At 43.6% G+C, this 13,504-nt stretch overlaps 2 protein-coding genes and 1 pseudogene across 3 annotated transcripts in view; all 3 read right to left on the reverse strand.

Annotated features, from left to right (window-relative positions):
- Positions 1 to 4,100: 4,100 nt before the first annotated feature.
- LOC111977832 (serine/arginine-rich splicing factor 6-like) lies at positions 4,101 to 7,464 on the reverse strand (annotated as a pseudogene).
- A 2,441-nt stretch (positions 7,465 to 9,905) lies between these two features.
- LOC111969714 (ras association domain-containing protein 5-like) lies at positions 9,906 to 13,180 on the reverse strand. The gene is given in 6 exon segments (XM_070442996.1): positions 9,906 to 12,373; positions 12,484 to 12,598; positions 12,724 to 12,796; positions 12,799 to 12,848; positions 12,850 to 13,003; positions 13,156 to 13,180. Coding segments are annotated over 6 exon segments (561 nt in total). The 3' UTR covers positions 9,906 to 12,229.
- Positions 12,967 to 13,504, reverse strand: part of LOC111969707 (uncharacterized) — a 42,877-nt gene continuing 42,339 nt past the window's right edge. The window contains exons 3-4 of one of the 2 annotated variants that reach the window (XM_024147317.2): positions 13,172 to 13,283; positions 12,967 to 13,052 (exon numbers count right to left, since the gene is read on the reverse strand). In XM_024147317.2, the coding sequence (XP_024003085.1) occupies positions 13,212 to 13,283 (72 nt within the window). In that variant the 3' untranslated portion in view covers positions 12,967 to 13,052; positions 13,172 to 13,211. Of the gene's footprint in view, positions 13,053 to 13,171; positions 13,287 to 13,504 lie in introns of both variants that reach the window. The other variant, XM_024147314.2, reaches the window with a different exon arrangement.

Here is a 13,504-nt window from a genome sequence, read left to right on the forward strand (position 1 = left end):
ATGGTCTAGGTCATTGCAATAAAACGGAAAAAGATACTATGTGCTCTAAAAAAGGAAACAAGCAGACATCCGCGCTACTTGCAAGAGACACACTCTGTGATGCTGAACATGCCAAACTCCGCAGAGCTTGGGTGGGGACAGGTGTATTTCTCATCTTTCAAATCCAACAGTAGAGGCACAGCCATACTTCTCATAAGAATGTTCCATTCATAATTGACAAAAACATATCTGACCGGAGGGGAGATTTATTTTGATAACTGTCCACTGTATGGGCAACCAATTACTCTCTTAAACATATTACGCCCCTAACACAGATACTCCTGCTTTTATGTCGAAAATGATAACCCTGTTCAATGAGCATTTGTGTTTCCTTTGGAGTGTTGGCCGGAGGATTTAATTGTACCCTGAACCCACCCTAGACAAATCATCTCAAGTCCCACCACAATCCTAGATATGCAAAGATGTTGAACTCTCTTAACTAAAGAGATGGGACTGATAGATATCGGAGAGAGACTAATAGCCTCATCTATGGACTATACATACTACTCTAATGTCCATAACACCTACTCCCGTATAGATTATACATTTTATCCAACAGAGTTTCATAAATTCAGCCACGTGTAGAATCGGCACCATAGCGCTTCTCGATCACGCTTTGTCCACCTCCGCTTTGACCTCTGCAAAAACATCCCGAGGTCCAAAGAGCTGGAAATTCAACACCTCCATGCTATCAAAACGAAGCATTCCATACATTGGTACCTACATGGATAGACAACTACACACAAGACAACAAAGATTCTCCTGTTTCTCCGGCCACAATGTGGGACGCCGCTAAAGCACACTAAGAGGTCATCTAATTGCATATTGCTTCCCTAAGAAAAAACAATGGAAGCACACAGGCTAGATCTGGAGAGGGAGCTGGAACGCTGTGAAAAGTACATAAACAATCCACAGACAGCACCTCCTGGAGTCAACTTAAAGCAGCCAAAGCCAAACTGAATTTGGACTATACTCGGGAGATTAAAAAAAAAGTTTTCTTACTAAAACGAGAATACCATGAGTAATAGCAATAGGCAAGTAGCATTGCTTGCTTATCAATTAAAAAAAGAGCAGTCAGAGCGTACAATTATGGCTTACCGAACAGCAGAGGACGAGGTCGAATATGACCAAAAAATATCAATTTAACTTTTCATCGATTTTTTACTGCAAACTATATACCTCTGAGAGAAAACACACGTAAGCAGAACTCCACCTCCTCTCCTAGAGGTAATCTCGCTTACCTAAACTATCAGAGACTGCGACCAAGAAGACTCAACTCCCCTTCACTCCTGAGGAGATCTGGAGGGCAATTACCTCCATGCCACCTAACAAGTCCCCAGGCCCAGATGATTCCCGAGAGTTCTACAAAGCCTTTTTTGGCCCCAGCTTAGCCCTATTCTTCATGCCAAATGCTGGAGGATTTTTGTAAAAACGGAGTTTCTCCAGACTAAATGCGCACAGCTCGCATTACAAGTGTTGCTCAAAAAACAGGGACCCCTATCCTGCTATCCTTTTCCGGCCCATAAGCTTGTTGGATTTCGACTACAAAATAATTACAAATGTTGGCCAAAAGACTAAACACTTCTTCCAAAATAATAAAAGCGGAACCAAACTGGATTTATTAGAGACAGATACTCTTCCTGATAACATTCGCCGTCTTTTGATATTTATGATCAAGTAAACGCACAGAAGACCCCTGTCCTGCTGGCTTCACTGGAGATGCTGAGAAAGGCGTTCGACAGGATGGAGTGGAGCTTTTTGTTCTCAGTCTTAGAAAAGTTCAATATGGGCCCAAACTTTACTTAAATGGATCAAATCACTATACTCTCATCCAAATGCCCATGGTGACTACTAACGAGACTGACTCCTGACAGATTTCCCTTTGGGACGGGGCCACAAGACAAGGGTGCTCGCTATCCCCCTCGCTCTACTTGTTTTGGGGCGGAGCCTCTGTAGAGTTGATAAGGAAGCAATCCAAAGTATTACAGTGTTACTGCAGGCGGCCTGCAAGCACAAGATTGCTTTACGCGGACTGTGTTGCCTCTACATACCAAACCCTGAGAAATTCCCTCCTCCATTTTAGACACCAATTGCTCAGTATGGCAACGTTTTCAGTTAAAGATTAATTTTACACAATCCACTGTCTGCCTCTCTCAATATTACACTCACACGCAGTTCTATGAAGACTCACTATGCCGATTCCAATGGAAGACACAGGGGTTTCAATACCTGTCGGATATTCATAAACACAGATCTGAATAGGCTTTCTCAAGGAGAATTATCCTTCCCACTTCCTGATCGAATCATAAAAACAACCTCCAACCTGGATCCCCCCCAATTATAGTAGGAAGAATAATGTAATTCCGTATGAACATCCCCCTAGACTGAACTATTTATTTCAGATGCTCCCATGCTATCTCCCAGCTTCCTTTTTCAAAACAATTAACCAAAGCATCACCAATTTATATGGGGCAATAAAAAACCTAGGATCAAGCTCTCCACTCTATCGAAACCTGAATCTAAGGGCGGTCTTGCCCTTCCCTCCCTTCAATTGTACTACTGGTCTGCCCAAATCCGCAACATGCTAACATGGATCCACAAACAGACAAGAGTCAACATGGATCCAGATAGAAGCCCAATCCGTGGTTCATTGCCACTAAGCTCAACTATATTCATTAATAACTTTAGTGAAGTGGGCAACATAGCCAAAACATTTGTGATTTACAGCACCCTACTAGCGTGGAGGGACTGTAAGAAATACCTGGGCATCTCCTCCCAAATATGCTCTCACTCGCCTATAGTAAGGCAACCCAGACTTGCCAAAAGCCCTGAGGGATGCCAACTTTAATCTTTGGCATACTCTAGAAATCAGGACCTTTTCAACCTATTTCATCAGAAGACCACTACACTGAAATCCTTTCAAGAGCTCTGCAGTGAATTCAATGTGCCAAGACCCATTTTTTTAAATATCTTCAAATTAGACATGTCATCTCCTCATTTACTTCCAAGAGGAGGTTTAGAACTCAGTTGAACGAAGTTAAACCCTTCTTGTCACAGCACAATCCATTAAAGGCAAAAATATCCTATATCTATAGACTCCTTTCTGAAAAGAGGCTCTCTCCTTTACTCCTTTGAAAATAATCTGGGAAAAGGACCTTTGGTCTGACTATCAGTGATGAGTTATGGGCGGAGGTTTGCGACAGGGTAATACTGCTCCTCTACTAATGTAAAAATGAAAGAATCGAATTACAAATTTTGTACAAATTTTATTACACTCCCTTGAGACTCCATAAAATGAAAACAGACATTTCTCCTAACTGTAAAAGATGTACCTCTGAAAGTGGAACCTATATGCATGTATTTTGGAGCTGTAGAGAGATTGCCAGATTTTGGCAATCTATACATACTGCTGCACAGAAAATACTAGATGTACAGTTTGATATGACCCCGTGTCTCTATCTTCTTAATGCCCAGCAGGACTTTGTTCTTGATCCTGACAGAGAAAATTTGCTCATGAGACCATTACATACTTTGCTAAGAAATGTATCCTTCTATTGTGGGCTCTAGTACCTCTCCTACATTAAAAAATGTGGATTGACCAGATTGTTGACTTTCTCCCTCTTGAAAAGCTCACTTATGACCTCCACAAGAGACAGCCCAAGTTTGATAGACTCTGGTCTCCACTACTCCACTATATCTCAAATTGGACAGAGTGAATGGGGGGATCGGGGAGGTGAGCAGATGCGTGTTGTGTAAGGTGCTGTAAAATCTAAAACGAATCATTGGCTCGTCATCTCAGCTAAGGCTGGAAATAGCAAATAAGAACCTTGATAGTGCTGCTGCAAGTTCTACATTTTAAATTTGTGTATAATTATTATTTGTGTGTATGTGTGTATGTATGTATATGTAGGTAGGTATATATGTATATAATATATATAACATTTTTTTTATTATTATTATTATTATTCATTTCTTTTTTAAGTCTGTCACATCTGTGAATGTGGAATGTGTTTGGTTGGTTGTTTGAAAACTTAATAAAACTTTAAATTGAAAAAAAAAAGCACTACAATCCCAACTTCAATAAAACCAAATGCTCAGAGTGGGACAAATTGAAACACTGCATTCGATTTGTAAATTATTTTTAAACCATCTTCCATACTTCCTACTAAAACAAGTGCAATTAAATTTTTGGAAGTTAACCTGGATCGCGAACGGGAGAAGGATTTAGAGCATGAGGGGGAGCGAGAGGTTGAGTGCATGGCGGGGTACTTCGATTGGTGATGGTCTTCTTGTGGGGAGGGAGACTTGGAGGCAGACTTGGCCCGCTCTGTTTCCATTCTCTGTGGGGGTCGGGGAGCGAATCTGGGACTTCTTGCTGACAGACTTCTCTTTGGAGTGGCTTCTGGATTCCTGCTCAGACTTGACTTTAGACTAGCTCTTGGAGCGAGACATGCAGGTGTCGGAGTGAGAGCTGGATTTGAGGCTCACTGAGCGGCTGCGAGACTTGTGGGAGTGAGAACAGGACTTCCTGGTGCGAGAACGTGAGCAGGACTTGGAATGGGATTTGAGTGACTTGGAGAGGGACTTCTTCCCAGATCTAGAACGGGATTTCTGGTTGGACCTGGAGCGAGAGCGGTGTGTACTACAAGAGTGTGAACTGTGGAGAACAAACACACAAATTAAAACTAGTTGTGTTACAATGACATTTCCTCTCTGGGATAAACTAAGTATTCATCTATGTAACTACTCCAGCCATGTGAAGTGGAGTTCTTTGGCAGGGCAGTTTTCTTTCCGTAAGCGAGACCTGGAGTGGCTGCCAAAACTTCTGCTCCTGCTGCGAGAGTGATGTCTGCTCCGAGACCTGGGAGATCAAACACATTGTAAGCCTGGGTAACTAATCAGCTTTGGTACTAGAATGACAGCAAATTAAACATATCACCCCTTCCACAGGAAGGCCATAAGGACCCAACAGCTGCATTATGTGGTAGGCCCAGGACTATCCTGACCAGAAGCAGCTGCCAGAGTAGGAGCGTCGGTGGCAAGGCTTGTCCTCCACCAGGCAGATCTTCCTCCAGTTGATCTTGGTGCCATCCAGCTTGTCCAGGGCCCTCATGTCCGAGCGGGAGCGGAACTTAATCACCCCCTCGTTGGGCCGCTCCTTATGAGCGTCGGCATATGTCACCTCAACCGGCCTGGCGCATGAAGTCCTGTCAACCAAAAATATATTGTATAAATTAATAACAGGCACATTTTTTTGTGCTTGAAACAAATAACTTGTTCTGACCCGTTTTCAGAGAAAGATGGAGGCTTGACACACAGTGCTCACCTTTAGGTCCTGCCAGCTGCAGCGACTGGAGGTTGTCCACAATAAGGCGGTACTCTGTGCGTACAGGTGGCCCATACTTATCCCGGCCAGTGGGGCTTCGGCTGCTGTAACCACTACCATCTTTAAAAGAACATGCACAAGACCGTCAGTCAGTATGGCACAGCGGGGGTGAAACCTCATGGGGTCTACTAGAACTGGTCCTTGGACTTTTATTCCTATGTGGACCTATTTATTTTCACCTTTATTTAACCAGGTAGGATAGTTGAGAACAAGTTCTCATTTACAACTGCGACCTGGCCAAGATAAAGCAAAGCAGTGTGACACAAAAACAACAGCACAGAGTTACATATGGAATAAACAAGCATACAGTCAATAACACAATAGAAAAGGTCTATATACAGTGTGCGCAAATGGAGTAAGGAGGTAAGGCAATAAATAGGCCATAGTAGCGAAGCAATTACAATTTAGCAAATTAACACTGGAGTGATAGATGTGCAGATGATGATGTGCAAGTAGAAATACTGGTGTGCAAAAGAGCAGAAAAGTAAATAAAAACAATATGAGGATGAGGTAGGTAGATTGGGTGGGCTATTTACAGATGGGCTATGTACAGTTGCAGCGATTGGTAAGCTGCTCAGATAGCTGATGTTTAAAGTCAGTGAGGGAAATATAAGTCTCCAGCTTCAGCAATTTTTGCAATTCGTTCCAGTCATTGGCAGCAGAGACCTGGAAGGAAAGGCGGCCAAAGTAGGTGTTGGCTTTGGGGATGACCAGTGAGATATACCTGCTGGAGCGCGTGCGGGTGGGTGTTGTTATCGTGACCAGTGAGCTGAGATAAGGCGGAGCTTTACATAGCATAGACCTATAGATGACCTGGAGCCAGTGGGTCTGGCGACGAATATGTAGCGAGGGCCAGCCGACGAGAGCGTACAGGTCGCAGTGGTGGGTGGTATATGGGGCTTTGGTGACAAAACAGATGGCACTGTGATAGCAAACTGGATGCGGTCTGAGTAGAGTGTTGGGGGCTATTTTGTAAATGACATCGCCGAAGTCGAGGATCAGTAGGATAGTCAGTTTTACTAAGGTATGTTTGGCGGCGTGAGTGAAGGAGGCTTTGTTGCGAAATAGGAAGCCGATTCTAGATTTAATTGTGGATTGGAGATGCTTAATATGAGTCTGGAAGGAGAATTTACAGTCTAGCCAGACACCTAGGTATTTGTAGTTGTCCGCATATTCTAAGTCAGAACCGTCCAGAGTAGTGATGCTAGTCAGGCGGGGGGGGTGCGGGCAGCGAACGGTTGAAAAGCATGCATTTAGTTTTACTAGCGTTTAAGAGCAGTTGGAAGCCACGGAAGGAGTGTTGTATGGCATTGAAGCTCGTTTGGAGGTTTGTTAACACAGTGTCCAAAGAAGGGCCTGATGTATACATAATGGTTTAGTCTGCGTAGAGGTGGATCAGGGAATCACCTGCAGCAAGAGCGACGTCGTTGATATATACAGAGAAAAGAGTCGGCCCGAGAATTGAACCCTGTGGTACCCCCATAGAGACTGCCAGAGGTCCGGACAACAGGCCACTAGCTCCCTAACATGATTGTACTAATGAGTAATGAGGTCTAACATTGCCTTGGTAGAGGTAGTAACACATTCAGACAATGTCCATCTGAGCATCAAAACAGTCACAGGGAATGGACAGCATTCCTGCTCTTTGCATACAAGCTCAAGAAGAGAAATACCTATTTCCTTGATTCAACCTCAATTTAACATTTATTTTGCTGTATAAAATACAAAAAAAGTAAACATCACATCAACCAAACAACAATACTAAAAAAGAGGGGTATCTACGACTACCAACTGATACCATAGAAGCTGACAGAAATCTACCACTGTACAGATATCCTATGACTTACAATGGATGCAAACTGCTCTCGTTTAATAGTTAGCTAACATACAACATGTTTTTTTGGCTTTAACCTTTTGCGATATTTATTTTTTAAACAGAAAAACCAATGGGATTCCTCACCATCACCTTTGTCTATTGGCAAAAGGCTGCCGTCATCATGGCTTCCGGTAAGGTCAGCCAAGAGGTCATACGTCAAAGGTCACACACACATTAAGGTGAAAGCCAAGGCAAAACGGGACAGGCAGTCATCTTCGCCTCAAGGAACACGAACTCATACCTGCAGTGGCCTCTTTCAAATTGAAACATGAAGGACTTTGTTAATGTTGAAGTCAAATGATATACTGAACATATTGCATCTTCATATATCCTTTAGTTTACATCACAGTTGGGCTGTTTACACACACACAAATAAAAAAGACTATTGAGTGTGTTCCAATGCCATAAAGCAAGCAACACAGCTGAAATTTAAACACCACATCTAACACCCCCAACCCAAACCCTACGTGTTCAACAACAGCATCAAATTGTGTTTTTCACGGGATAAAAGATCAGCAATGGCTTGAGAGGAAATTTCAGGCAACAAGACATACATACAAAACACTTTCTAACATTTAATGAAGCTGCAAGTAAGCATTTTGTTGGATGGATACCATGCGTACCCGTACATACGACTAATACAACTTGAAACAATGTTGTGCTTGATTCAAATTGAATTTATATGGCTACAGAGGTATTATTTCAGTGGGCCTCCAAATTGCAAGGAACAGCCACAGAGAATAATCTAGTATCATTGGAAGAGCTATCGAAGTGTTGTGTTCATGACTTCACTGCCCCCTGCTGGAACTCCCCGTCATCATACCTGAGAAAAAAGTATGTGATGCATTTATACAAACGTAGAGAGTACACTTACTACGCCCACCTCCGCCACTATAACCACCACGGTCCTTGACACCTGAAACCCCACCTCTTTAAGGAATACCTAGGATAGGATAAAGTAATCCTTCTAAACCCCCCCCCCCCCCRRAAAAGAGTTAGATGCACTATTGTAAAGTGGTTGTTCCACTGGATATCATAAGGTGAATGCACCAATTTGTAAGTCGCTCTGGATAAGAGCGTCTGCTAAATGACTTAAATGTAAATGTTAGCAGAAAACAGGCTCGCCCAAAATCGTGAATGGAAAAATGTCAATCTTCGTGTAAACAAAATGTTCATAGAGGACACTCGTGGTACCAGTAATAGACCCGATGTATGTCCTTGAACCGATTATTATAGAATTGCACACAGAATAAGTTATAAGGATAATTTAGTTGCTAATGGCAGCCTGCATCACCCCGGACGGCCTTCAACTTGAGTTATGTATGCTATGTTCAAAACAACTGGAAACTCTGAAATCTGAGACTTCCGACATCATTGTGTTCAATGCAACTGGGAACTTGGGGGAAAAAACTAGCTCCGAGTGGGAAAAAACTCTCAATAACAAGTTGGAAACTCTGGCATCTTTCTAGATCTCAGACTTTCCGGCCTTTTTTCAGAGTTCCCAGTTGTCTTGAAAGCAACATTACTCAATGAGAGGGCTAGCCTGGAACAACACTTCCTGGAGTAGCTCAAACTGCCCATGTTATTTCTCCATGAGACGCCATCTTAACTGACTTAATTTGGCTTCAATGTGCTATTGAGTTTTCACATAGGAATGAATGGTGTCACGTGATTGATGTTTTTGTCTATTCATAAATACCGTCATTAAATATATCAGGATCCTCAAATTTCAGAGGAAAAAAAACAATCACTGGTGCAGTCTCAATTACCATTGCGCCTTCAACGCCACTCGCTTCTTCCACTCTTCTCACCACCTCCAAACGACCTCTGTCTCCTTCACACTAACAAGGCAATCCAGGGACTCAGGCGCATGCGCTCCACCACAGTTGCAGCATATAACCTCAGCTGGCATACGATATTCACCCGTTTTGCATACACTTGGTACATGCTCAAATCTTTTGCATTCATCACACTGGATGGGCTTGTGCACAAAAGCTGTTACAGGTTATCTCATAAAGCCTGACTCATCAAAAAACAATACTATGGACGAAGTGGGTTTCCTTACTCCATCCACTATACAGGTCAGTCGACGTGCACCAATCACTTCACCTCCTTCTTCTTCAGGTATATCATCTGCATCCACTTCATGGCAACCCAAGAGATAACCACTTTATTAAGAGGCTTCAAAAATCCATACACAAAACATTCCATAAAAAAATATGAGGCGCAAAGCGCACTTCTTCTGTTCCGCGAACACACAACAAATATATACTTATCTATAGTATAAATAATTCAGTTGACTTTCTCTCCAACTCTGCTTTTGAATGAGCACACCTCTGGAGCACACAGAAAACCATTTGGGACTCTTAATTAATGGAAGGGAAACTAAAAGAGGCCTTTTAGAAGGAGCTGGTTGAACTCTGGGGAGTTGCAGAACCACCACCGACAGAGAGGAAGCTGGCCTTGCGACTACATAAACAGAGACATAAGGCAACAGCACAGAGTGAACAGCACACATGAGATATGATATGAGTGTACCCAGGGGACTTTCCGGACCAGAACACAGAGTGAGAATGAACTCATAAAGGAGACGAGGGAGACTCATTAAAGGATGACATTTATTTCATTCTTCATTTTCTATACAGCTTTACAGATATCTATATACACATCTGATTCTTCAGATAAACCAAACTAAGAGATTATTGGAAAGCATTGATTGCCCACATCCTCTGACACTTAACACCATGCCYAAGCGGGTGAACCATAAAATAAATAATACACACGCAGATGTAAGCACACAAAGTCACACACACACACACAATCTTAAGGGTTCCATCGTTGACATGTAGTCTGGTCTCAGATCTGTTTGTGTGGCTTCTATAAGCCCTGTGAGGGCAGGAATAAAACAGGGTTGATGAAGGGACTCTCGGCATCAGGAAGGCATGTGCTTTTGGACGATGAGAGAGACTGACTGGAATACATAGATATGAACTATCATTTAACATTTATACTATTATCTTCAGCCCAGACGCACACACCAATTCAACTAACAATAGTTATAATCAATAATAATAATTTGTCCTCCAATGTTTACATATATACATATGCATCACACTCAGATAAACATTAATTGTATGATCAAATTCCCTTAAATTTTATTTTAAAAATCACTAATTTCATGCTCCTTCTCTAGGATACTATACAGACTGGCAGACCAATCTGTGGCCAGAATCAGTGTGCAAAAAAGTTTTTTCCTACAATACGTCATCTTTTCAGTCAGGCATATCCCACTGCCCCTGTCCCTCTTAACTTTGGTGTGACCACCAGAATGGGGTTTCTCAGCTCAATGAACTATAGGAACAGGAGTTTTTCCTAACTACATGAACTGACCAGGAATAACTCCTGGCAGATGACCTTTTGACCCTCAATCAGTGTTTGAGCATCAGTTCCTCATTCACTCGGTCCTGTAACAGTCGGCTCAGTAGCAGGGCTTCAGGGGCCTATCACAGCAGCACAGAGTGGCTGGCTCTAACAACAGTAGCTACAGCTGCATACCTTCTCCACAGACACTGGGAACAGCAGCAAAGCAGTCTCCCATCAGGAGAAATGTACATTTCCAGGTTAGGGGTCAGGAGATAAAGGTAATGGGTTATTGATGAGGGAAGGGTGACGTGTATATGAAAGGTCAAAATATCAACTGTTTGTAAATGCTTTAAACACCAGCAGACGATTCATGCAATGAAGGAATCTACTGATCGTTTACATACGGTATGCTTCTGTAGGATGGGTGAATGAATAACAGGTACAGAAGACATAGCTTCTGTAGGATGGGTGAATGAATAACAGGTACAGAAGACATAGCTTCTGTAGGATGGGTGAATGAATAATGGGTACAGAAGGCCTATGTCTCTGTTTATGTGAATGCAGTCAGGGTACTCAATGTCTATCTGAAGAGACTAGTGTCTATGGGAATAGCATCTATTTATGATATACACGTCTATCTGCACAACACCTCCCACACTAGCATGGTTACCCAGGTAGATGGAGATGCAGGATTAAGTGAAAGTTAGGTTATTTCAGCGCTGGGTAAATAAATTAGGATAGAGAGCTCAGGTCTTCTTCTGTTGCCTCCTTAGCTCAGCAGAGCAGTTCTATGAGAAACACTGGTGTACATCCCTGGGACTGATATGAGAGGAGTCTGAAGATGAAGACGAACATAGCTTTACCCCAGCATCCCAACCCTACTTCCCAACCCAAGCATACCCACCCGTCTCCTACCCTCGACCCTGGACAGAAGGCATGCAGGGACAACCTGAGAGTTGATATCGTAAACATCAAGTAATGGAACATTCCAAATGGTCCCTGGAGCGTTGTTTGGAGCGTTGTTTTGAATGGTAATGTCTGTTCTAGTCCATCTGAATCTTTATGCAGGGGCGCTGGGGCAGATAGAGCAGGGTGAGACTCATGCCTTAGTAAATACATAAGTAAGTAAATAAGTAACACTTGCAGTAGCAGCAGCAGCAGTATAATCTTAAAAACATAATCAGACCAAACGGAGATTCAATGTAACATTAGAAGACTCATCAGGTCACATTGTCAGACCAAAATGAGATATCTGAGCCCAATGAAGTCAGAGGGTCTGTCAGTTCAGCGTGTCTTTCACCTCCCAGGGAAACACTGATTATGTTCCAGAATCCTGCCCACTCGCCCGTTAATCAGTCCCCTTTTCCCTTTCCATGCTTTCTCAACCCCTCCTCTCTTCTTAAGGGGGGTGAGGAGGGAGGGATGGAGGGGGGCTGACCGTGTAATGAGGGGAGAATAGTAGTCTGTGAGCTTCAGTGGTCTCCTGTCTCTCCCTGGGTCAACAGAAGGGTGAGGGTTGAGGGGTCAGGGTGAGAGATTAGGGATGAGGGATCAAGGGTGAGGGATCAGGGTTGATGCTCGCATAGTGCCTTCTGCAATATCTGTCGGTAAGCTGTGAATCTCTGCTCCACCAATCGCACACGCTCGGCCTCCTCCTTCTCCAGAATCACCAGGAAGTTCTGCAGCTCAGGAACTGAAAACGCATGCCACTGAGAGGAAGAGAGAGAGAGAGAGAGAGAGAYAGAGAGAGATATAATAGTGATATTAAAGAGAATGGTTTTAGGACACACAGTATGTGTGTGTATGGTGTTTGTCTTACCTCAACCTCTCCGGTCTCGTTCTCCTTGAGGACAAAGCTGAGCAGCTCAGGGTCTGGCCCTGCCACCAGTCTCAGAGAGAGAGGACACTCCACCAGAGGAAGTTTCTGGAACAGATCTACTCAGACACACAGCAAAGGAAAGACACATCAGGTTCCACGTCCAGGCTATTAGCCATATTATCACAATATCTTCAGACCTACACTCAGTAGGACCAGAATGTATATGTGTATATAACTCACACCTGTCCATCGCGGTGTTCTGTCTGTACAGGGAACTTGCGTGGGTTATCCAGCACCATAAATTTCTTCAGCAGCCCTGTATGACCTCCCTGACCGTGGTAGTACTACTAATGTGGAGTTGCTCGCACAGTCACTGGAAGGTAGAACGACGTCCGCTTGTCACTCAACCCGCGTCCCTCCCCTCCTGGCCCTCTGACACCGCCATTGGCGCGCGTCTGTCTGGCTTGCCTGACTGTTCCTCTAATCCCGCACCCTCCACAGCAAGACCGTGACTGGCCGACTCAGCCTGAGGTGGACCTTAATGAAGCAGTGTACAAACCATCAGCAGCCTGAGTCTGCAGAGAGAGAGTGAGAGAGAGTAAGATGCCTGTGTGTCAATTTGGGTAAATTCAGATTCCAATACTTCACACTAGTACCTATGTGTAATGTAACGTGTTGTAGCACTCACCAGTTTCATGCCATTCTCTGAGACGTTAGATTGTAGTCCTCTATCCTGGGCCCGCACCTCTTTCTCTGACAGAGCCTTGGGCCCTGCCTCCTGTTTCCTCTTTGACCTCATTCTGCTGAAACACACAGAGAGATTCAGACAACAGGCTGTGTGAGAAACAGGAACTGCATGACAGGGGAAGTTGAAAGAGAGCAGTCATTTTGACTTAGACCCGAGGACACCTTGACTTCCTCTCGGATGGTTTCATGACGTTTCCCCTCATTCGGCTGCTATCACTCTAAAACACAGAGGTGCTAACACACTGACACAGGAGTTTCCACTCACTCTCTCAAG

Source organism: Salvelinus sp. IW2-2015, linkage group LG1, assembly GCF_002910315.2.
Source record: "Salvelinus sp. IW2-2015 linkage group LG1, ASM291031v2, whole genome shotgun sequence".
Taxonomy (NCBI): domain Eukaryota; kingdom Metazoa; phylum Chordata; class Actinopteri; order Salmoniformes; family Salmonidae; genus Salvelinus; species Salvelinus sp. IW2-2015.